The following is a 25584-nucleotide window of genomic DNA, read 5'->3' on the forward strand; positions in this document are numbered from 1 at the left end:
TCAGGGTCTGGACATTGCTATGACAACACAGGCTCCATCTGTCACCACTCCCCTAAGCATGTGTGGCGCAGGAAACCCCTCCGCAATGTTTAATCTGAGAATTTTAATATTAAATGTATATTTGACATTGAAAGCTCACACCTTATTTGCTATTGTCAGACTCAGTTGATAGACAGCTAGGTCAGTCTCTTTTTATAGTCCATTTCTGAGATGAAACTATAAATTTTGAAGCCAGGCTTCATCATTGTGCAGAGAAAAGCTTTTGCAGCCTATTGTTGAAATATAACATTTTATAGGATTTATGAGGTCCAGATTCAGGAAGATCATTTGCCAAGCACTTAAGGCTGGTTTTGCTGCCCTTTGCTTTTCTTCCCTCCTGAAAACATATATAGAGGGGGAAGTCCATTAGAAAAGAAAAATTATGAAGAAGAACTTACTTGATTCAATACAAATGTCAGCCTAAGAAAGAAAAGGTCCTGAGCCTTTACTGTGAGGACCCTCAACCACACAAGGCTGCTCCTTGGTGATAGGAATACTGTTTGCTTCTGCAAATGAAGTGGCATCATATTTGTTTTGATATTAAATGCGTGTCTCTGATTCTGAGCAGCCTTTTGAATTTAGGCGCATAATACCAATCGTCTCCAATATGCTTCCTGGATTCTTTTTGAAATTCCATGATATGACGGGCTCTGTGATTTGGTCATATTCCATTTAGCTTGTTTTATTGCTGCTAATTTTACACAGGAAAATAGATTCTCTGAAAGTTGTGATCACAGTAGCTGTCAAGTGGTCGAAAATGAAGAAAACCACCAGACAGTGTCAGATTTATTAAGCACTGTAGAAGTACAAAATTAATTCAGTTCTTTGTCTTTGAAAGGTTCAGTGTCCACAGGCTGGATTTATCCTAATGGACAAACGATGGGAGGAACAATAGTCAATTAGCTATCTCCTTAGCCAGACCGCACGTTGTTGGAACGCATGTAGGGTGAGCCACCGGTGCACCTAAGCAGACCTCCAATTTGTTCACTTTGACTGCAAATGACTTAATTTAACATTTTTCTAACAAATGCATTAGGTAGAATGGTGATGTTTCCTCTCTGGGTTTTTTTTTTTTTTTTTTTTTTTGTGAAAAGAATCACTAGTGAAACCATGTTAAGTAGGCTTCTCACTCCATTTGTTTCCAATCACTACCCTTAATGCATGAGTTTCTGAGTCGGCTGTGACTTTTCCAAGCCCCCCAAACCCCAGCAGCGAATGTGGCTGGAGAGTTCTGATGCTACATCTATTGGACCTCTTGGAAAATGTTTTATGTGCATGGCATAATTATCCCAGTGCTGGACCATCTTCCTGTAGTCCTTTTTTTTTTTTTCCTTTCCTTTAGCATGAATGAATTTCGCATTATCCTCTCATTAGAGTTACAGTGTGCAAAAGACTTTGAAAGTAAAGTTTTGGTTTAAGTCCCACATGAACCATTTCTATCTCCCTGTAAAACTAAGGAATCATTTATCAAATTTATTAGCTGTGAAGTTCATCTCCTAATCGTGCATTTGTCTCATGTTATTTCGTGGTTACAGCATTAACATTTTTTCCCTCAAAAATATTAACCTTTTGCCTTGCGTGTTCTGGTGGTGTGATGAGAACATCTGTTGCTTATGCAGGCCGACACTGTCTTCACATCCCTTGTTATTTGTGGGTGGATTCCGAGTTGATGCCATGTGAAGATGCACTTCAAACAAAATTCAGTAACTATATGTCTGGCCTTTGTTGGTCAAATTGCAGGCTGTCAGGCCTCAGCGGCGAAACCCTGATGCAGGACTGCGTCCTGAACTCTGCACGTGTTCACCTTTTGCGCTTTAACTGCCTTTCCCCCCTTTAAACGACAAGGAATATGCATCAGGTTATTACATGATTAGTTATCTAAACTATCTGATGAGTGGATCAGCACACCGGCACGGAGTCTGGCTCGTATATTTTTATAGCAACTCCGTGACTATTCTCTTTGGTACAGGATAGAGGATGTGTATGGAAACATTCCTCCTGAATTTTTTATAGGTTCACTCCCTTTGCCATTCTAGCTGCCGTCTCCCACAAAATTTGAGTCATACCTCAACCGTATGAATCCTCTTTTAATGTTCGGTTGCCCTGAAGTGTGCAGTTGCGGAATATGTCTAAACATCTCAAGTGAAAAAAATTGGAGGCATTGGTTTTAACAAAAGCAATAAAGTAGCTACAGCTGAAAAGCATTCCAGAGGTAAATAGGCGTCTTCCTTGCTGTCAGACTCTTGCTCAGTGAAAACACTTTAAGAAGCACATGATGTTTGCCTCTCTTTCTTGCTCTTGTGTCTAGTGGAGGGTCGGAAGGAAGGAATTCCATTTTTATGGTCCCTCCGATGTCAGTATGGAGCGCTCCAATGTGGGAAACAATATCCACCTTATCTGCCTGAATTACTGAATTACTCCATAATTTCTTTTGGACATCAATGTCTGCTCTTCAGTCCCATTAATATTCCAACTCAGCACTAAACTAGGAGAGGGTTGGTTTGGGAAGCCCCACTCCACTTCACCCAATCCCTTACCAGGTCTGCGAGGCCCTTAGGTATCAGAAATTCCCTCCTGGTATCAGAACTTGTCCACAAAGCATTAACTCGTATACAGATGAATGCCATCTTCCAGAGCTAGACATCCATACCATCCGTGTTTCAAGGGAGATCAAAGCCTTGAGCTGAACCAGGGTTGAAGTTCTGGCAACAGCCTGAAGGCAATGGGTAAGGGCTAAGAGCTTCCCAATTACCCCGAGAAAATCTACCTCTGTGCCCTTCTTCCCTAGTCCCTAAACCCCTTTGCAAGATCCAACCAGTTTCTCCCGAAAATATTAATTGGTGGATTTCAAAATGTGGGATGTTACTTTCTAAATTAACCTGGAGCATCAGGTTGAGGGCTCAGTTTTCTACTGGCCTGACCTCATAGGCAGCGACCTTACCCCATTCGTAACATCGTAGTCCATTCTCTTTTCCCCGGAGCTGGACTTGCCTTAACGACAAGAAGAATGCTTTTGATTTTACCGGATGTGGAATGCAATATTTCCACTTGGCACTTCTCCCTTTAGCCCTGCTCAAGATTTCAGCTACTTCGGCGGAGTACTGGCAAGTGATTTGCTTATTAGAAAACTTTATTAATCAGAGTAGAGTGCTATTTGGCAATTAGATTTTAATGAGAATGGGGAGCTAAATTTAATTCAAAGTTAAAGGTCAGCAAATGGTGCTAGCCTACCTTCTTTAAAGTGCCTGAGCTTGGACATTCTCCGCTTCCGGACAGTTTCACCTGGAAGTGTGCATGCTGTATTTAGTATGAAATAGCATGGAAAAGGTTTCTAATGACCCTGTTTCAGCACACATCTCTTCCATGAGCATTAATAAGCCAAGTGCATTGCTGCTTGGCTAGACAATTCTTATGGGAGTGGATGGCACCAAGACGTTAGCGCAATTGCTGGCTGGAAACAGGAGACCATGAAAACATGATGCAATGGACAGAACTTCAAAAACTTGTCATTTCTTTAAGTGGTGAGCTATCTGTGCAGTAGGTTGCACAAAACCATTCAGGATGTACTCGTTGTATTCAGCTTATGAGCTCGGGAATGAGAAATACAAAAAGGAACCCTTGTCCAGGCAGCAGCTAAAGGTGTTGCTGACTAGTTGTAGCCGTCCGACCCTCCTGCACATACTCTCCACCCACAGGCATACACCTTCCCTCACCCTTAAACAGCACCATTGTTTCTCCCTTTTCCCTCCCACTTCCCTTGGCACTTTGGCAACTCACTTTCTTGTTTTCAACCCACACAAAAAAAACTGTTTATTGAATACATCCCAGGCGAAGGCAAGGTACCAAGTTCTACAGAAGGCTCAAGAAGGATTATTGCTTAGCCACTAGTGGTTGGGGGACTAAACAAAGATTTAAAGTAAATGAAACATATAAATGATCGTGATGCCCTGAAGAGGAAGGGAAGGGCCCTGATAAAGGTACAAAGTACTGTGGGGACGCCAAGGCAGGAAAGACTGCTTTCTGCCAGGAAAGTTCACAGAATGGCCTGGACTTGGAACAAAATGCTTGTGCATTCATCTGTTTCTCCCCACCTTCATGACCACCAGCTAGACCGGTCTACCACTCTTCCTCCCTTGTACTTCTGCAACAACCTCTACTCTGTCTTCCATGGAGAAGCCAGAGCTGTCTGCTAAATATTTAAATTAGAAGATGTTTCTTCCTGGTTCAGAATCTTCTAACACCATCTCATTTCATCTGAAGTCAAATCCAAAGATCTTACCGGGTCCTGCAAAGCATGTATGATTTCACTCTTGCCTATTATCTATTTGTCTTTGTCACTTACCACTTTGTCCCTTGAGCATTAAGCTCCAGCCGTACATTCTTTCTTTCTGTTCCTTTATCTCATCAAATTCATTCCCTCCTAAATACAAATCAAAACCACACTCAGATATCACCTCACGCCAGTCAGAGTGGCCAAAATGAACAAATCAGGAGACTATAGATGCTGGAGAGGATGTGGAGAAACGGGAACCCTCTTGCACTGTTGGTGGGAATGCAAATTGGTGCAGCCACTCTGGAAAACAGTGTGGAGGTTCCTCAAAAAATTAAAAATAGGCCTACCCTATGACCCAGCAGTAGCACTGCTAGGAATTTACCCAAGGGATACAGGAGTACTGATACATAGGGGCACTTGCACCCCAATGTTTATAGCAGCATTTTCAACAATAGCCAAATTATGGAAAGAGCCTAAATGTCCATCAACTGATGAATGGATAAAGAAATTGTGGTTTATATACACAATGGAGTACTACGTGGCAATGAGAAAGAATGAAATATGGCCCTTTGTAGCAACGTGGTTGGAACTGGAGAGTGTGATGCTAAGTGAAATAAGCCATACAGAGAAAGACAGATACCATATGTGTTCACTCTTATGTGGATCCTGAGAAACTTAACAGAAACCCATGGGGGAGGGGAAGGAAAAAAAAAAAGAGGTTAGAGTGGAAGAGAGCCAAAGCATAAGAGACTCTTAAAAACTGAGAACAAACTGAAGGTTGATGGGGGGTGGGAGGGAGGGGAGGGTGGGTGATGGGTATTGAGGAGGGCACCCTTTGGGATGAGCACTGGGTGTTGTATGGAAACCAATTTGACAATAAATTTCATATATTGAAAAAAAAATTCATTCCCTCCTTAGGGCTTAGGCTTCAGCTATTTTCTCTCTCTAGAATATTCTTCATTGAGATGCTTCTGGATGGTTTCTACTTATAATTCAGACCTTTGCTTAAAAGAGAGAGGACTTTCTTGACAACTCAATCTAAAGTAGCCACCCAGTGGCTATCTTATCACCACATTGATTTTTAAAAATCTGGGTGGCACTTACCACTGCTTGATATCTTTTCCCGTTGCTTTGTGTATTGTCTCCTTACTAGAATATAAGGCCATGAGGTTGTGGGTCTCATACTCCCCTTACATTTCCCCAGGACCTAGACGCATTGTTAGGGAATACTAGGTACTCAGTAAGTATCTGCTGAATGAATGTAAGAATCTTGAAGGATTTCACAGGTAGAGACTCGTTCCTTTAGCTACTGTGCCAACCCAACTACTCACACTGGAAAAACACCTGTGAACAGCCCCTGTCCTCACACTTTCTATTCTTCTGGACGTAGGCAGACAGACAGAAATGAACAACGAAACAAGGAAGATCTCTTCAGAGAGTGATCAGCGCTACAAAGGAAACAAACCAGCGGGGTAGGGAGTGACTTGAAGGGCTCTGCATGATCAGGTGGCCAGAGAAGGCTCCCCCGGCAAGGGAGAGCATGCCCTGAAACATCTGAGGCAGAGTGTGTCAGGGAGAAGCAACAGCAGCTACAGACTCCTAGAGCTGTGACCAGCTTGGGCTGCCCACAGGGCAGGGGAACTAAGAAGGAAGCTGCTGGGCACGGTAGAGAACGGTCGGTGATAAGGCACAGAGGGGGCAGGGTCCAGTTCAGTGAAGAGCGACCACATGGACCATGGGGAGTGGTGTGAGGATGAGTCCACACATAATGACAAGGCAGTGGACGTTTTTAAAGTAAAGACTGATATCATCTTAATTATATTGTTTAAGAAGGAGGAGAAATAATTACAGGCGGAAGAGGTGGTATGGATGAAGGCATGGAGGAGGGGGTGCGGGTGAAAGCTGAGGGGGACTTTAGGGAAAAACAAACATTTCCCTAAAGACCAGATTGCAAGTGGGGCTAGAGGAGCGGAAGGCTGGGTTGGAGATGTAAGAAATGGGAAGAGAGCAGAGGGGTTCTTAAAGCAAGAGAATGACGAAAGCGGAACCGCGCCTTAGGAAGGCTAATTTGGCAGCAGATAAGAAGAGAATCCCAGCCGAGAGACTAGTTGCCAAGCTGTTATCATGGTCCAAACAATGAGTGTATGAACCAGGCTTATAAGAAGGAATGCGTGGAGGGAGGGGCATGTTGCTAGACACAACTGATTACAACTGATTGGATGTAGAATCCATGAGAGGAAAGAAGTTAACCATAATCTAAAAAATATTGACATCAACAGTGGCTTGCTTCTTGAATCCTTATCATGTGCCAGGCATCATTCTGACTACTTTAAATTTAATAACGCATTCAATCCTCAGATCATACGCATAAGGTCTTACTATCATCATCCCCATTTCACAGATAGAGAAGTTACATGACATCCCCAAGGCAGCCTGTCCTCTGAATGCTAATCACTGTTCCCAACCTTGATGAACATGAAGAAGGAACTGAAAAGCCAGGAAAATAGTAGGGAAGGTGGATTTTAGGGGAGAGGTGAGGAGGTTGTTTCTGGAGAAGATGAGTGTAAGATATCGGTACATTTCAGGTACAAATGTGGAGCAAGGACTGAGCCTGGTCTTTGGGGTGCCCTCAAAGTATCGTAGCTAGAGATGCACACTTTCATGCAGGAGGACCGTGTTGAGTACATGCCCCATGTGAGGCACTCTGGTGGGCATCTGTTGAATGGATGGATCAGTCAATGAGTGCACATGAGAAGGAATATAATAATCAAAGCCCAAGGAGTAAACAGTATCCCCAGGGGTGAAAATATAGACAAGAAGCAGTTAGAGAGTCTTAGAGAAGGCCGGCATTTAGAGCGACATTGAAGGAAACAATGAGATCAAAGAAGTAAGGAAATAGAGAGAGACTTGCCAAGAGACTTCCTGTCCAGAGTCCAGTCCTGCAGAGAGGTTAGGATTCTGTTGAGCCTCGAGGGCGCACTTTTGGCAGTGGTGAAAGTGCAAACCAGACTGGCATGAGCCCAAAGGAGAGGATGGAGGTGACGAAAGGAGACAAAGGACCATTCTTTTTAAAAGTTTAGTGAAAAGAGGGAGGGAGAGAGAGAGAGAGACAGAAGGCAGCAGCTTGAGGGACAAGTAGGAGCTACTGGACGGTAACACTTTGTAAAGGTTTTTATTGCTACTGAAAGAAGAGAATGAGGAATAGAATCTTCTGGGCCTCTGCAGGGGTGTGAGTGTCTATACCTGTGCTGACACGAGCAATGGGGCCCCGATCTGTGTAACAGCAGGATTACATCAAGCCTTAGGCGCCACTTAATTCAGAGCCATGCCCTGGCAAAAACTCTCCCAGGGTGGGTACATGGGATAATAGCCAGCTGGATTAATTTGGTGACACCCTCATTTAGATGAGGGTAGAAAGTACTGATGTCATCATGCTGCTGACTTTATAGAGAAGCAAGGCTTATTTCCTCACTGACAAGAATTTGTGGCACTCAGCAGCTGTTTAAAAAAAAAGAGAGAGAGAGGTTCCCTCCACCCCCTTCTTCAGACTTCTCTGGACTTACATCTGTCTTCCCAGCTGTGAGCCGCTGAATTCCAGGGTGCAAAACCAAGGGAGATAAGTGAGAGGGGCGTACAAATAATGATTACATGCTGCTTAAATATAAATCTTGGTTTATTGTGTGTTCGTGGGCACATGCCTTCAAATTCAAGTGTGCGCCTCTCTCTCTCTCTCTCTCTCTCTCTCTCTCTCTCTCTCTCTCTCTCTTCCTATCTGTCTGTAAACCGTGATGGTATTAACCATATGTTTTAATAAATATTTTGTTTGCTCTATTCCCATTAATATTCATAGGGAAGGGAGCACTTTGGGTTTTGTGATTCCTAATAAACATTGATGGTGTTACTAGTTTGTACTAAGCATTCAGTATGCTCCATCAAAATGGCAGCTCTAATTAGGTTCCTTGAATTAGCTAATGGATTTTGAGAAAGATGGCTTAGAAAGCTCTTACAGCTGTCCAAGATATTCCTGCCATGGCAGAAAGACAAAAGGCCCCTGGAAGCTACAGACTTCAGAGCTTTAGAAATGCAGCTGACAGTTAAAAAGATAAATTACATTCATATTTTTCCAGTGAAAGTCCTAATACTGAATTAATGTTATTCCTGTAGTGAACATCCATTAAGAAGCTCATTTTATTATAAGGGTGCATTGTGACCATTAGCTCTTTTCTTTGGCCCCCTCCCCACTCCTCCTCTCCTTTTTCTCCCTCCAATTCCCCAGATATTTTGGATATAGTATTAAAAAGCTTCTTTGAAGGAGAGGAAATAATTCCCCTTCTTTGTGTAGTTTATACATTTAAAGCTCTCTCAGATATACAGTAGGATTCAGTTGAAAAAACTGTCAAGGTAAGTAATAAATAAAGACATAATATAGTGATTCAATTTAAGCCGCCCGGCTTATATTTTATGTAGAACTTGGGAGGGGAAAAAAGAAAAAAAAAGCTCCTAGCTAGTGGGCTTGTTTACTCTTGGATAAAAGATGATTTTGTTGTTGAGTGGGAACTATCTCAAAGAAAATGTGATACCTCCTCCTTTCATCTTACATGGGATGTACAAAATGATGTGGCATCATTCAACGTGTTCTTTACTTTTCCTCTCTAAGAACGAGCTTCTTTAACAAAATGATGAATTGATGACATCTGAATGACTATACTTAATACATCTGCAAATAGGGAGAAAAAATAGTTGTTAGTGGAATGGATAGTGATAAAGTTCGTGACAAATAGCATAATTCAGGGAAAATATACAGCCACCCATAAGCTTCCTGTAGCTGGATATGTGAATATTCATTAACTGTCTAACTGTGCCCCACATAGCATTTTGCTTTCAGTTCATCCACTTAGAAAACCAATACCTGTTACTTTTTAATCTGCAAAGTTACCTTTCTCTAAGAACACAGTAAATCCTTTAGGGGAATGTTTCCTGGGTCGTTAACTCTCAACAGTCCAAATTCTGTTTTCCCCATTCGAGTCTTTGTAGCGCGTCTGTTTTTCTAAGTCCTGCCTGCCTTTTGGCCTTTTTTCTGCTCATTAGTACCTTACCCAAATGAGGGGCTGGGCATGGAAAAGAATGTGCAACTTAAGGCAATTAATTGGGGGATTGTTTACAGCTCTCGGAAAACACTCACTGGGAAAGAAACTAAAGTTGTTGGTGTAAATGAGAGTTTTGGAAGTCGTCTGCAGTGCCTATTTTTCATGTTCTTCCAAATCTCCCATTTCTACGGATAATTGAGAGCTGACTAAAATACTGTTGCCCATAAAGCTTTGGAACTAGGGAAGAAATAAGAAGGAATAGTGTTGATGCAACATATAAGTTACAGATCAGACAGCTGCTTTGCCTCAGTCTGATATAAATAAAACAGAAAAGCATTGTTATGTGAAGTGCCGGGGGGGAAAAAAAAGATACTCAATTATTCCCCACACGTGACTTTGCCATGATGGATAAAAGGCATAATTGACATCATGTTTATTGAAAAAACTAGCAACTGTCACACTGTGGAGAGGCTACTGAAAGCTGGGGGAAGGCATGTTTTTTATTCATTTTCACTGTGGGTTATTTATAGAGTCCAATTGTCAGCAGCGTAGTGCCTAATTTCCCCTCTTCTTTGATAGTCGACGACTCATTCACTGTTCAGATCAAGAAGACAGCTACAAATTGCCCCATGGCACATACTCAGGCACTACCATTACCTCGCCTGAATGGAGCAACGGCTATTTATTAATTAAGATTCTGTGACTACTTTCCCTTAAAGTGCCAGTGAAAATAAAAGTCTTTGTCAACCCATAATGGGTTGGTTTCATTGGCTTTGTTTTGTTTTTTTAACTTTTTGCCCTCTGATTTGGCAGCCAGTGCCCTGTTCCTAATGGGAAATTTATCACTGTATTAACAATGCGTCATGCTTCATCACCAGTTAATGTTACTGGTTAAACAAGAGCTCTGGTTTTAGAATGTTCAGTTTTCAAGTTGAAAGAAAGGCGCAATGTCCCGTTGCCTTGAACTAAATTGGCCCTCCAGGCACAGTATCCAACAATTAGAGAAGTAGAAATGGAAGAGGACTTTTGTCAGTGATTTGGTCAACCAGGTAGCTTGAACTCTATACACACCCTAGAAATGATTGAAGGTGAGGGTAAGAAAGCCCCACAGAGGTCCACTGGTTCCTTTCATAGTTATGACATGTGGGAGTCAGAGAAAGTAAGGTTCTCCCAGGATTATCCTGATGGACAGAATAATTCTCATGATGACACCGACCCTATTTGAAATCCTCCAGTGATTCCACATCAGTGTCCCTTCTGGAAAGATTGACACGTGGAGCTATTCAAGTCCTACCGGCTCCATTTCCCAGAATTTCTCCGCCCACTTTCACACGTGTACCGTGCCTGACCATGTGCCCCATCATGCTGCCATCCTTTGACAGGTGATGTGCCTTCCACTGGCACGCCCAGCCACCCTCTCCTTATCCTTGCTCTTCTTTTTTCCTTTTCTCTGGCCTCTGCAAGCAGACCTAATCACCTCTCCTCTGGGCTGCTGCAGGACTTCATTATGCCTCATGATACTTCCGCGGAATAATTGCCACATTGGGCTGTAATTATTTACTTATGTCTCCATCTCCCCCCACAAGGCTGTGAAATATCTCTAGGATCGAGTCTGGGTCTTAATCACCACTACTGCACCAGGGCCAGGGGCATAGCAGTATTTAAGAATAAATAAATGTAAGTTTGAATAAGTGTACACATCTGAAAACATTCAGAGGGTTTTTAGAAAACTTATAAAAATAATTGATGATCTAAGTTTGATACCAATTTGTTACTTTCTATTCCACTTGGAAAAGAAAGTTACCATGCTCCTAAGAAGGATCTTTAAGAATCTGAACATCTTTTAAAAACAACTGAAACCGACAGTGGGAGATGATAACGTAAACTGTCTCTATCCCATAAATCCCTCATGTCAGAAGGTCAACATGAGGTTACAAGGTTACCAGAGCTCACTTTACACCCAGGTAAATGAGAGCTCCGGAACATTCTTGGGTTTGACACCCTTTGGGACCTAAGTAGATGTTAACTTTTTATGTGGCTCTTTGAAGCTGCGAATCTATTTGAATTGGGTAATTATCATAACTCTATTTAAAATTGCAGAAGAGTTCAGCATTTGTGCATATAGGTATAAAAGGAACGAATGGAATTAAGCTAATATCAAAACACGTTCTAAATAAGTTCCTGGACTTAATTGATTTTATGCTAATCATATCAGAATACTGCATATCAAATTCTGTGTTTAGGAACTAGTATGACTTAGCCCCATGTATGCGATAATTAAGATCTGCCCCCACAGTCACATACCTATGTGACTCACGCATTCCTGTTGGATGTTTAGACAGTTTATTATATATCCCTTTAATGGGTACGAAAGTAAGGTCTAGCTTCCATATCACATGTACTTAGAAGGTTTTGTCTCCTAACATTTAGTGTTGAGCTCCTTAATCACAGTCTTTCACTTTCTTTAATCAGAACACTTGTTTTTTTTTTCTTTTTTAATATTCTTTTCTCTTTGTTACTTTAGTTATTTTCCCAACCTTTGCTATTGGAAGGGGGGGAAAAGTCTTGTTATGTGAATAAATAATTGCTATTTTTATCTACTGATATTTGGTTACCACAGCAGCATACAATAGCCTATCTTGACTGATAACTATCCTCTAAAACAAAAACAAAACAAAAACAAATGACCCACCATCCATACACTAAATCACTTACAATCTCTAAATTCTGTAATCGATTAGGCCTTATTTCCTTATTGTCTGAAAGGAAAGGTCTAGCTGTCCAGCTGTCAGGAATCAGTGGCCTTTGATGGCATTCCATGATCCCCTGGGAGAAGACAGACCTTCTACGTTGCTTCCTCCGAGGAGGAAGGAATTTCACAGGGGCCTAGGGAATTCCCAAGGTTTTATGGCCTGCAGCCCACAAAGTCTTATTTTTCCCAGAATTGACCCTAAAAGTTTAATCCACATCTAAATGTCAATATATTCCTAAAACTCGGGCTGTGTTGGATTTAAGCCTAAAATATAATAATTTTATCTTGCAAGTCCTGCAATGGTTGGTGAGAATTTCTTTGAGAAGGGGTGTGTGTGTGTGTGTGTGTGTGTGTGTGTGTGTGTGTGTAGTATCATTAATTTGTTCAAGTACTATATAAGCAACAAAAGTTTATTTCTCTTTAAGTCACTTTTGTTCAACTCAAAAAGGTGAATAACAGTTAAAATAATACAAGTTGTATAGGTTTCTTCCATTTACTTTTTTATCAATGCTTTGCTAAAAATTTCTTTTGGACTATAAAATTGTTCAAGAAAACTTGGAACGTTTAATGTGGAATCATGTCTCAAGGTTAGTTTCTAGAAACAAAAGTTATGCATAGTCAGAATTAACCTTGGAAAACACTTTCGGAGAGTACTGGATTGGACCCTGCCTGTAATCTTTCACCATACCCATCCAACAGAGTTTCTTTTAGCACTGTATCAGATAGCTATTCCTCTGGTTGGACACCAGCTGAAGCGATTGGCTTGCACATAAGGAGCCGTGCTGTATAAGTAATGCGTATCTTAAAATATTGGAATCATCTAAGGGCACCTGAGTGGCTCAGTCAGTTAACGACCAACTTCACGATCTTACGGTTCATGGGTCCGAGCCGTGCATCAGGCTCTGTGCTGACAGCTCAGAGCCTGGAGCCTGCTTCGGATTCTCTGTCTGCCTCTCTCTCTGCCCCTCTCCCACTTGCACTCTGTCTCTCTGTGTCTGTCTCTCTCTCTCAAAAATAAATAAACATTAAAAACAATTTTTTGAATACTGGAATCATCTTCAGCACAATGTAAAGCATACGTTATGAGAGACACTTAGGAGCAGACACCAGCTGAGGGAAATCAACCCAGCTCATGTCCAGGACCACCTGTTTATTACATGGAATGGCCAATGGGAAAACTGTCACTATTTAAATTGCTATTTTCCCCAGGCTCTCATTTCTATCTAAGCTTAATAATTTGGTGCGTCACTTAAATACAGTTAAATGGTACAATATCACTATAACTCAGCCATTTAAGATGAGCTGTAACTATATGAATTATGGTGCAGAGCGTGGTTTATTTATCATCTTTAACAGAAGACACAGTGGATTCACAGTTCCAAATTGGTCCAAATCTATTTTTCTTTGCATCTATGCATGCTTGTTTTGCAAAGATGTAGAGTAGAAATGAAAGGCTACTTTTTCTGCCTTCCAGTTTGAACTTTTCAACTATATTTTAAAATCTTTCTCAAGAAATGAAAATTACCATGTGAAACACTTGATAGATTCTTTCTGTGACCCCCACATATTTTATATTGTTAATAAAATTGGGAAAATTTTTCAAGACAATATGTATCACATGCTTATACATAACTTTGAGTGTATCTAAACCACGTAAGGCTCAAAAACACTGCCCTATGTCAGAGGAGATATATTAGAATACTATTCAAAATATGAATAACTCAAATGGATATTTTATGACTAATGTCAAAACTGGCTTCTGAAATTTGAACATAGCCAGAAGGTCATTGTACAGTATCAGAATAATGCAATTATGTGTTACAGGCTTATAATGGCGAGTTGAGGCTGTGAATAATAACTTGTGTGTTGTTGAATTGTGAATAACCGTATCGCTCCTAAGAAATTTCCACTTTGGCTAGAGATGGCCATAGAGAAGCAGAATGTTCTGATTAGAGCAGGGCCTCGCATTGTCTCAAGTGATAAAGAGCAAAGGTAGAGCAATGCCTTTTATCAGTAAAGGAGATGACATTGATCTGGTGAGATTCTTAGTCACAACAATCAATCACAGGGGAGAAAGTTGTCCTTCATGCATCAATGAGATTACTTTCAACAGTAAATGGTAGCTGTGGTTCATGGTGTGAGTGGAAATGCTTACCATTATGCAATCAAAAGTGCCAAGGGAAGGGGGCCTTTATTTCCACTAAGGTTTGATTCATTGGGGTCAAGGTCCAGTCCAGGGTTAAGATTTCGCGGACAAATCTTCACGACATAGGAGTCAGAGGGTCAGTTTACCAAACTAGGGATAGAAATACTAAGACGAGGATCTTAAAGAGAGCAGATGCTGAAAACAGAAAACATGTGGAGAAAGACAAAAGGTCAGACTCGGGTTGCCATGGCAAAATCGGGAGCCCAGGTAGGCCAAGTCACATTGTCAGATCGTTGCATCTAGGTCAAAATGCCACGGGCGGCATCGGATAGCTGGGGCAAGGACCACGTTCAAGATTATAGGCTGAGCTAATACATCGTTGTGCTTTGTGGTTTTGTCGTCTTCTTTATGACCTTACTTGCTTATCAACCTCTCTGGACCAGTTTGTCAGCCTCCCCACAGGATCCTGACATAAGGAGTGATTTTTTAGAGCCCTTAGAAATGTATATAAATACATGGTTTCCAAAGTTATGTACTAGTATAGAGCACTGTTTTTTGTTTTTTGTTTGCAGATTCTGCCACCAGTTTTCTATATGACATTAAATATTCTCTCAAAATGTCCAAGCACTGGTTCTTTACCTATTAAGTAGTATGTCAGAGATAATTGACAAAAATAGGCCTCGGGGCACTTGGGTGGCTCAATCGGTTAAGCATCCGACTCTGGATTTTGGTTCAGGTCATGATCTCACAGTTCGTGAGTTCGAGCCCCACATCGGGTTCTTCAGTGATGGCGTGGAGGCTGCTTGGATTCTCTCCTCCTCTTTGCCTCTCCCTAGCTTGTGCTCCCTCTCTCTCTCTCAAAATAAATAAATAATCTTAAAAATTTTTTTTTCTAAGAATCCATGTTTAAAAAAAAAAAAGTAGGCCACAAAATAAAGGGGGATTCTAGATGTGAAAATTGTATTTTGTCTGTTAATATTATTTGCTCTTTCTCTAAACTCATAACTGTTAATACAGTAATTTTTAGGCAGTTGTGGTAAACAAAGGACTCTTAATTGAGAGTAATTGTTTAATCAACAAGATAACTTAAATCTGATATAAATTAAATGTGTGTATGAGGAAAGGCATATTCTTGTTATTTAGGGCAATTTTTTTTGCAAAAGTAATTGCAAATCAGGGCCACCTTCATACACAGTGATGGCAAATTTGGAAGAAGTTAGAAGAATTCGTAAAAGTTGTGCATGAGTAGTCAGATGGGTCCCCAAATTTCACTGGACTAAACTTAAAAACCTTACTTGTCAACGTGTCTTTGTAAAAAGAGATATTCTTTATAAGAAATTGGGAGCAGGGGGAAGACAGGGACTAAAACTGGATAATTTTCAGAACTATTCAGGACTAAAATATCACTTGATGAGTGCTACAGAATTAATCCCCATTAAAAGCCACTATTTATTATTAAATCTCCTTTAGTATATTTGGGCTCACTATATAAGAGTGTTTTCACTGTGGAATGTTAAATCTGTAGAGTATTAGTACAAGTGCTGTTGGGCTATAGTTTCCATAAATCTTCAAAATGCCTTTGAATTAATGATCATGAGTGCATTTATAAGAATCTCTCAAATTTTTCATTATATTTATGTTTTATTTGTTTATTATATTTATATTTTTTATTATATGTATATCATCAAGAGTGTGAATGCCACAGAATCTTAGGTACTTTTGGGGTTCTGTTCACACTTTGAAAAAACTATGTGTATACACTATTTTCTATGACAGAACTGTGGTACCACTAAATTTGAAATTGAAAACTATGATTATCTTTAGGTCCTTAAATGCAAAAAGACTAAACAAGCAATCTTTCCCATAGGGGGAGAAACAGGAAGAGAATAGCATCTTGGCATTCTAAAAGGGTGCAAAAGTGTTTTCCTTTGCTCCTTATCTTTAAGATGCTAATCCTTTTTGATAAAACTTTTTAAATCACACCCTTTTGTAAATATAGAAAGAATAACACTATATTTATATAATTAAAATATTTATGGTAAGCATCAAAATAATATTTTTATAGTAATTCATAAAATATTAAGGAATCTGTCAAATCCCAAACTCAAAAACACTCCCTAGTCTACCGATTACTGTTGACATGCATTCATCTAATTTAAATGGTTTTATTCAGTGAGTTTGTAGGATTATCACATTAGGTAGGAATATTCCTGTTAGGGTTCCATTCTATAAAGACTGTTTCTAAACCATGTGGCCAGTTCTGGACCCCAGGCTGGTACCTTCAAATGAGGGCTGTACTCACCATAGTCAAACACTTCTTATGTAAAATGGAAAACCACATGTCTCGAGGCTATCTGAAAATGACACAGCTCTTTGGAATTCGTTATATACAGTTTCCTCGTAGGGTGCATGTAGTTACATGCATGCAAACTCAGGCACACACACAAAGTCATTGCGGATTAATTCACAAGTCCAGCAATGGTTCATTGCTAGCAATCAGTTCCCTCTCATGTAGCCAGTGGTGAATTGTACCAGGAGCAACGCTGGACGCCTCTCAGTCCTGGTCTTGGTCCAGAGTTTCTCTTTCATGTGGGATCTCCATCTTCTGTTGATTCCCCTTTGCACCCCATTCATTTTTATACCACTTTCCCACAAAAGCTTGTCTAGAGATGTAATACTAATTACACAGAAATCCAGCATCATTCTTTAATGAATACAGACTTCATTGCATGTATATCTATTGCTTTAGCTACTTCGATTTCTATTTTTATTGCAAAGATCTGTGCAAATAAAAGAATATCAAAAGGTATGGCTATAAATGTGCTCTGCTAAATTCCTGGTGCCTTGAAATGCCTGTGAACTTGTGCTACAAAATGCCTGCTGCATTTTAATGCCTTTCTTGCAGAGCAACATGATATGGTAGGAATCACACTGGTCCTGAAGTCACACAACTGCTGGTCTACCATCCACCAAGTATGCTACATAACTGCTTTGAGCCTCGGTACAGGCATCTGTGAAATGTCACTGACTATGTCATCCTTACAAATTTGATTGAGGATTAAAGGAGATGATGTATGTAAAGCATAAATATTATACTTAGGGCATCATAGAAGCTTAATACATGTTAGTTTCTTTTCTCCAGCCTGCAGCACTAATGGGAGGAGACCATGGCGTACACAAATGAACACTCTGCGTAAAATGTACTTCTGCTGAGGTCATCATAAATTAGGAGCGTATGAAGAATAAGAAGAATCAGGGTAGATTTCACAGGAGCAGATAATGCCTTACTGGGATGTTTATTGCATAAGGAAATATATTACTATAGGTTTACTGCATTTGGGAATATATTACCATAGGTGGCTATGAAGAAAATGACATGGTTTCTGAACTCCTTGACAACTGTAAACTCTGTCCAGCTCTAAAGTGTACTAAAAAGAGCCTGCTTAACTATACATCTGCCTTTAAAGGCATAAGCAGTATAATGTACAAGAAATCACTACAACATAAATCGTGTTTTGCTATGCTGCTTGCATTAATGTTACATAAAATGTCAGCACATTGAAAGTGCAGGAGCAGCACTGATTATCTACATATGAATACAGGTGGAATAGGGACTTTTTCGGTGAGCGTGGCCAACCTTTACTTCATCCAGGGAACGAATAATATAGAAGGGCTAATCTTCTAAGTAGGAACTTGGAGGCGGGGTTATTGATACTCTGGCTGCTTTTATACAGTTGCAAGACTATTGGTGTGATATCATAATCTAATGAAACTTCTGAAGCTATTATGCAAAAGGTTCCTCAGCATCAAAAGATGCTTCAGAATCTCTTGGTAGATTGGTAGTGGCTTTCTGAAGTTCTGAGTTGAGAAGAATTCTAAGGCCATGTCTAGGTTCGTCAGGAAGGAAAGCTGTAATTGATTTCCTAGGTCCTTAGGTCCGCTCTGGGCAGGAAGTGGAAGGAGTAAAAGCCTGTATCAGTGTATTTGTTATGTAAGTGGTGCATATTTTATAGCTATTATAATTATTGCTGCTATTATGACAAAGGTGTTTTTATATTCCTCTTCGAATTTCTACATCTTCAACACAAAATGGCATCAATTAACTGCTTTCGTCACAATAGCTGTGCGTGTCATTTTTATTGACTTGATGGTAAATGTGTACTACCTGTGGAAAAGAGCTGAAAAATGAAATCAGAATTTGATCTTCCTCATTTTATTATATTAAATGCTTAATAAAATTAAGGGGAAAAGTCTGATACAGCTACTTAGGGCAGGATGAGGGTTGAAGAAAAAAAAAAAGAGGGAGAGAGAGAGAGAAGGGTGAGATGCAGTCCCGGGTTATTATGAAAGGTTTGCACCATTTCCTTTAAAATATTCACACAAGGGAGAAGATACAGCGTGTTCTGCACTTATATGGTCCATGACTTTCTAGACTTTTTCCCTGTTTTTTCTCTGAAGCCAGATTTCTTTTCTGGGTAAATAGTCATGTTCCTGTCAGCCACAGGGGATTTTCTGAATCCTAAACAGCTGATTTTGTATTCCTGCCCCATTCCCTTTATTTGAGGACTAAAATCTGATCAAACCCATATTTTTTTATTTTTAAATTTATGTATTTATAGACATATGGGAGAATAGTTTATAGTCTGAGTATGATTTTCCATCACAAATGTAGGAAAATTGGGGGGAGTTTTAAAACAGGGTCTTATCAATTTTTCCCCCCTTATTACTGATGACTTCATCCTGCTTGAATTCAGCGCTTCAATTTCTTTGGGTAAACTAATAGATTATGTATGCAATGTTTTCACCGTGTTGATTGAACTCATCTGGTGAGTTAGAGCATGGCTCACACATTCACATCATTGGCAGAAGCCTGTGCAGTGCAGCGGGCACGGGAGTCAGCTCACAGTACTCAAGAGGAGGGGAAACTGGTCCACATAGAGCTAGCCCACCTTGCCTGCCTTCTCACTGTTCGGAAAAGCATATCAGACGTTCCTTTGTATTATTGTTGTTATTGTCTTTTTCAAATGTTCAGAACCTTTTTTAAGTTTGTTTGTTCGTTTTTTGAGTTGACACACGTTACTTTAGTTTCAGGTGTACACCATAGTGATCTGCTGTGCTCCCCACAGGGGTGGCGACCATCTGTCACCACACAACGTGGTTCTGGTACTCTGGTACTCTTGACTCTATTCCCGATGCTGCACCTTTCGTCCCCATGACTTACTCATTCCAGAACTGGATGTCTGTACCTCCCTCTCCCCTTCACCCATGTTGCTCTTCTGTTTCCTCCCTCCACCTCTGGCCACCACCAGCATGTTCTCTGTATTCACGAGTCTCATTTGTGCATTTTTGTTTAGAAACCTTCTACTTTAAAAAAAAAAAAAAGCATAGTGGAGAAACGGAACTATCTGGAGAGTTTTTAAATGCAGATTGGAGAAAAATAAAGATACGTGATACCCAAGGGTTTGTCTTTTCTTAATAAAAAGCCTTGGCTACCGGGTGTCTATAGAGTGATGTGATGTAGGAAGCCCAGAACCCCATGTGAACTTTGTAGAGATATTGTGAGACGCTACCGATTCGCTGTGAATCCAGTTTGGGAAGAATGCTTTTCTGCCACAAGATGTCCACTCACCCTTTTCTTTTTACGGTTTACATGTATCATTTCAAAAACATTTTTTAACAAAATAGTAGATGACTTCTGTTGCTTTCAGACATCTCCTTTAATGAGATGTCTCATTTAAACTTAAATCTCCACTGTAATATGCGGGGATCTTCTCGCAGGCACAGCTCTTCACGGTGGGTCTCTTCCTCCCTTTCACCACCTCGCCTGTTCCCCTCCCCCGTACTCTGTATACTAGAAGGGTGATCCTCAGACCCATCAAACACAAGTGTCCTTATGGCAAAAACACGTTGCTATGAATTGAGTGAAAGTACCAAAATTTGCAAGTGATGTGCTTCTGTCATTTATTAGAGTAAATTCAAAATGTCCCTAAAGGGGCGCCTGGGTAGCACAGTCGGTTGAGCGTCCGACTTCAGCCAGGTCACGATCTCGCGGTCCATGGGTTCGTGCCCCGCGTCGGGCTCTGGGCTGATGGCTCGGAGCCTGGAGCCTGTTTCCGATTCTGTGTCTCCCTCTCTCTCTCTGCCCCTCCCCTGTTCACGCTCTGTCTCTCTCTGTCCCAAAAATAAATAAAAAAAAGTTGAAAAAAAAAAATGTCCCTAAAGTCACCACTACTCATTTGTATTCTAACTTGTTTCCTAAAGGAGAAGGGGAGAGGAGTGTGTTTTGCCCACGGTGTATGTGAGCCAGGGCAAAAGAAGTTGAGGACCACTGCTGGCCCAGACTGACTTCTTTGCACGCCCCCAAAGCAAGATGCTTCCTCATTCTGTCCTTTGCGCTTCCCTTCCCTCCACCTGCAATTTCCCCACATCCCTTGTGTAGCTGTTGAGCACCTATGTGTCCCTCAAGACTCAGCTAAGGTGTCGCCTCCTCTGTGGAGCTTCCCGTAGGCTTCTTCCATGGCCCTGCCCTACCCCAATCAGCTTACGCAGCCTTTGTCACTACAGTCCCTTTTGGGACCGCTATTGTAGCACCTGGCTTGTAGTCTTCTGTATCCTTTTCAGTCCCCTGCCTCCCAGACCATGTGTTTTTTGCAGACAACGGCTATGAACTGTTTGTTTTCATGTCCCCCCTGGATCTTAACATAGGGTCTGGCACATTAGGACACTCAGTTATGCCTCAGATGAACCAGAGAAGTTGAACAATTGTTGAAATCTGCCTACCGTTCCCCTCTTGCTTCCCAGCCCTGAAATGCATCACATGATTTTGTTCTGTTGAAATGATCATGACAAATCCGAGTTAAAAGGGAGCTACTGGCTGAACAGTTTGGGGTTGCATGGATGAGAACTGGAGAAATGGAAATTCCTAAGAGAAAAAAGTGCTTGAAGTGGGGAGGGGAATCATGGACAAGTCATGAAGAAGCCACAGTCTACTGTCACCCGTTTTTTGTCTATTTTTCGTTTTACGTCTTGATATGGCTTCTCCCTTCTCTGCTTTCCCTATGTCCTGTGTGCCCATATACTGACACGGATCCTACCCCCCACGCAAAAACTCATCAGTGTCATTGAAATGAAGACCAGCACATGCCAACTCTGTGTCATATCCAATATTCGGGTCAAACAACTGGCCTCAGATTGGCAACTTCTTATTTGAGAAAATGAAATACCTACTTTCAAATTAACCAAACTCTGTGGTTATGATTATAAGAAAAAAGTGATAGCTCTTTTAATTGCCCTTAAGGTCAGGACCTTATCTTACCTTTTCACTCAAAAGGCATTTATTCATCCCAAGTCAGATGTTTTGACCCTTAGATCTAAATGTATTTACATAAAGACCATTTTTGTTCACTTTTATTACCGATTTTACAGTTTTCCTAGCATATTTGAATTACATTATTGAATCTTCTAAATTTGGATGCTAGCTCCTTTACCAAGATCAAAAAGTGAGTGTCCAGGATGATGCACACCGGGTGACCGTGTTTGTTTGATTATGTCCTCTAGTGGCCGTCCTCCAAGCGGAAGCACTGATCGAATCCAGAAGTTGCGGAAAGAGTATTATCAGGCACGGAGGGAAGGTTTCACCTTATATGAGGACGACGAGGGAAGAGCAAGACTAGATTATGACTTTCACTGGGTAAGCCCATGCATGCCTGATTCCAATCATTGAATTCATCTTTACTGAGATCATTGCGAGCAGAACACGGCTAAGAATGTTCTATCCATATCAACTTATATTTAGGTTACTTGAGTTTCACAGATATGAACATTACCCAAACCACAGCCATCTTGTCCCACAGAAGTTGTTTACATAAATCAAACCACACTAATGCATAGTAGTTTATTTTAATTGCTTTCATATTTACTCTCTGTTGGACTTGTATACCAATGTGTTAGGGTGGAGCAGATGGTCGTAATTTTAAAGAAGACAAGGAATCTTTGTCATCATCTACTGAGCCTTAATCTTTGCCTCCCATCTCTTGGGTTTCAGACATCCGGGCAAGCATTAACAGACCATGCACCATAAGCCATCTTTCCTTTGGAAAAGGTTATTAGACATAAATTTCAGAATGGTTCTCTTCAGAGATATCTGTTGTTTGTATGTTGCATCGGAACAATTCATTTTGCTGCTCGCTAAGATACTTTTATTTTGAGATGAGAACAGTCTTAGTATTAGAGGGTTCCCTTTGCCAAACCCTTCAACATTTACAGACTGAAAAGCATATTGTGTCCTCTAAAGAGAGATTCTGTGGGTTTTTCCAGGATAGCACGATTCATTCTCTTGTCTTTTTCAAGAAGGTAAGTCTGCACTGACAAAATACACTTAACTTTTGAATATCCACAAAAATACCAGAGGAGAGTACTTAGAGGTGGATTAAAGTACATGTCACATACTCAGAATAGTGCCTGCCACTGAGCTGGGGTTCAATAAATCTTGGCTCTCGTTACCAGTGTTATTGGGGCAGAGCTGTACATGGTAATAGTGATGTCCTTGCGTGATGTCAGCTCTCACTCACCCTATTTGATGGTTACTGCCTTCTACTATGGTTTTTAGTGCTGTTTTGAGAGCCACATAAAGAACTCTCTTATCCCTGGTGGCCACTAAAGACACCAGCTCTTTTGAAGGACAAATCTATTAAAGGAAAGTTTCCTTTCCTGATTTGTACACTCATACTTATGCTCACCAGGTCGGGGTTGGGAGAGTAGAGTCCAGAAACCAAGCTGATTCCCTCTATCTTTCACTCTGGTGCCGTGACATCCCAGGCGTAGCACCTAGCACTGTTACAGTAGCGTTTGAAAGTCAACGGCAGCACCCACCACTGTTGTGCAGAGCAACTGAAACTCCTCGGCCCAGTAGTTTCTTCCTTGTATGATAGGCTTTAAAAACACTAATCAGAAATGCAAATTAAGGATTGGCAGTCTCCTACCAAATGTCTTTGGCCTCTTCCAGAGATAGGCACGTTGTAACTATAGATCAAAACAAATAGCTTTTTATTGGTTTTATTACAGATGTTAGGATTAAACAGAATGGCATTTACAGCGATGGGGCCACTGGTCACCCAGACTGTCACTAACAGAAGAGAAAGATTTCCACAGAAGGACAGTTTAAATAATAATTCATTTCAAACTTAATTGAGATCAACATATTAACTTTGATGACGGACCGTATGCATAAGGTTCTGCTCCCTTGATGAAACAAATAAGCAATCAAATAAGAGAAGTCATTCTCACCATAAGCAGAACAGAACACCATGTCCAGGGCATCGAAAAGTTCTCCATCTCAACACCACTGTGAATTCCTATGAGCAAAATAAGACAAGTAATTTTAGACCAAGAAGTCCTGGTTGTTTTGACCTTACTTTATAGGATCCCCTTATGTCAAGCTGAAAGGCTGAAGATACTTAACCTTCATGAGACCTGGAGTTTCCCCTGACCTTTACCAATCGTGAAATGGATAACCATCCACTCAGGTCCTCTCTATCTTAATGATTCGATTTTTATTCCAAGCAATGTGGAATTAGACAATCTAGCGAATAAAGAAGTATCTCTATTTTAATTTGTGTTTCCCATGCTCAAGTGTATTGAGCTTTGCCAAAAGCGACTGACTTTACGTTTCCCACACAAGTGGGGACTAAGGCTTCCCAAAGGGATGCTTGTGAAATGCACTCTCATAAAAGACTAGGGCTCTTCGGGATCGCCTGAGATATTCCAAACCAGGGATTCAAATCTCAGCAACTTTCCCTTCCATCCCCCCCAAGCCAAGGAAAAACACTGGTATCTTTTGTCCAGCACAGGCCAGAGAAATTACACCGTTGTCTTCCTACTTTTGGGGAGATCTAGGAAAGCAAGTTTAGAAAGTTAACATTTCATTCCTGCTGGTCAACCAGACCCAACAAAGCAGCTTTTATTCAGGCTGTGGTTCCTAATCAGTCTGGTCTTTATCGTCAAAGACAGTGCTTGTTAAAATTGGATCATCAGCCCCTGAAAGAGAAGGGTGAGGCCCAAGAGAGGGCTCCCGGGTGCTTCTCCACGTGGTCATCAAGATAGGACATTGGCAGGGCGCCTGGGTGGCTCAGTAGGTTGAACGGTCTGACTTCGGCTCAGGTCATGATCTTGTAGTTCGTGAGTTCAAGCCCCGTGTTGGGTTCTGTACTGATAGCTTGGAGCCTGCTTTGGATTCTGTGTGTGTGTGTGTCTCTCTCTCTCTGCCCCTCCTCAACTCATGCTCTGTCTCTCTCTAAAAAAATAAATAAACATTAAAAAAAATTTTTTTAAATAAGACATTGATTCCAATCACTGCAGTAAGCAAAGTAGTTCACCTTCTCTAACAAAATCATTACATGGACCAGCATCATCAAAAACCACTTTCACGGACTCAGAACTTCCCGGGCCAGCTATCTCAGATTTAGAAGCCTGATAAATATCCCCCGGATCCACACAATACTGGAAAGCTTCTAAACTATTGAGAAGGGAATTACCTAAGAACTAAATAGACCAGAAAGAATAAATAAAGTTCCCTAAAATAAAATACAGAAAAAATAAATTAAGTTGCCTAAGAACTTACTAGACCAGAAAGAATAAAAGTATGTGCCCAAAAGTCTTGAAAGCCAAATTGGTAAAGCAATCACCGGAAAGGTTATTAGGATCTTTGAATTTTTTTTTTAATATATTGTTGTTAGCGGTACTCATAATTCTACCTCAAACTTTCTGATTTTCCCAGGCCATCCTATAGGTAGTTCTATGTCCAGTGGCTTGGAGCTGAAGGCTTTCCCCACTGCTCTCTTGAGTTCTCACTTGCTCCCATAGCATTTGCATCTGACTCTCTTTTCTCTCTGTCTCTTGTCCAATTTTAACAAATATTTGCTCTGTCTTAATAGAGGCCAGGTGCCAGTCCCAGAATATATCATCTCTACCTTGGAAGAACTTACAGTCTAGCCAGGAATACAGACATCTAAGGCCAAACCAAAAAAAAAAAAAAAAAAAAAGGCCAATAATATATGTGAGTAATTCTGTTGTATAGAGAGGGATTCGCTTCGAAATGAGCTCAGTGATAGCAGTTAATTCTGCTGGAGGCCGGGTGTGCAGCCCAGGGTGCTGGGAATTCTAGAGAGACCACTTAGGAGTCGCCTCGGTGGACGTATTTGGTCCTTTTTGTCTCAAATATGGTGGTTTTCTTTTTCCCAAAGGAGATCCTGATTTATTCACTTCATTTGTGTTAAAAGAAATGAACACA

General features: G+C 40.8%; 1 protein-coding gene across 5 annotated transcripts in view; it reads left to right on the top strand.

Moving 5' to 3' along the window:
* PARD3B (par-3 family cell polarity regulator beta) overlaps positions 1 to 25584 on the top strand; it is a 1009985-nt gene that overhangs the window by 884874 nt on the left and 99527 nt on the right. For 4 of the 5 annotated variants that reach the window (XM_086719408.1, XM_025934777.2, XM_086719410.1 and 1 more), the window contains one exon: positions 21855 to 21987. In XM_086719408.1, coding sequence (XP_086575534.1) covers positions 21855 to 21987 — 133 coding nt within the window. Of the gene's footprint in view, positions 1 to 21854; positions 21988 to 23360; positions 23908 to 25584 lie in introns of those variants that run through there. The other variant, XM_086719409.1, reaches the window with a different exon arrangement.

This window comes from Puma concolor, chromosome C1 (assembly GCF_028749965.1).
Source record: "Puma concolor isolate L17-30 chromosome C1, mPumCon1.1.hap2, whole genome shotgun sequence".
Taxonomy (NCBI): domain Eukaryota; kingdom Metazoa; phylum Chordata; class Mammalia; order Carnivora; family Felidae; genus Puma; species Puma concolor.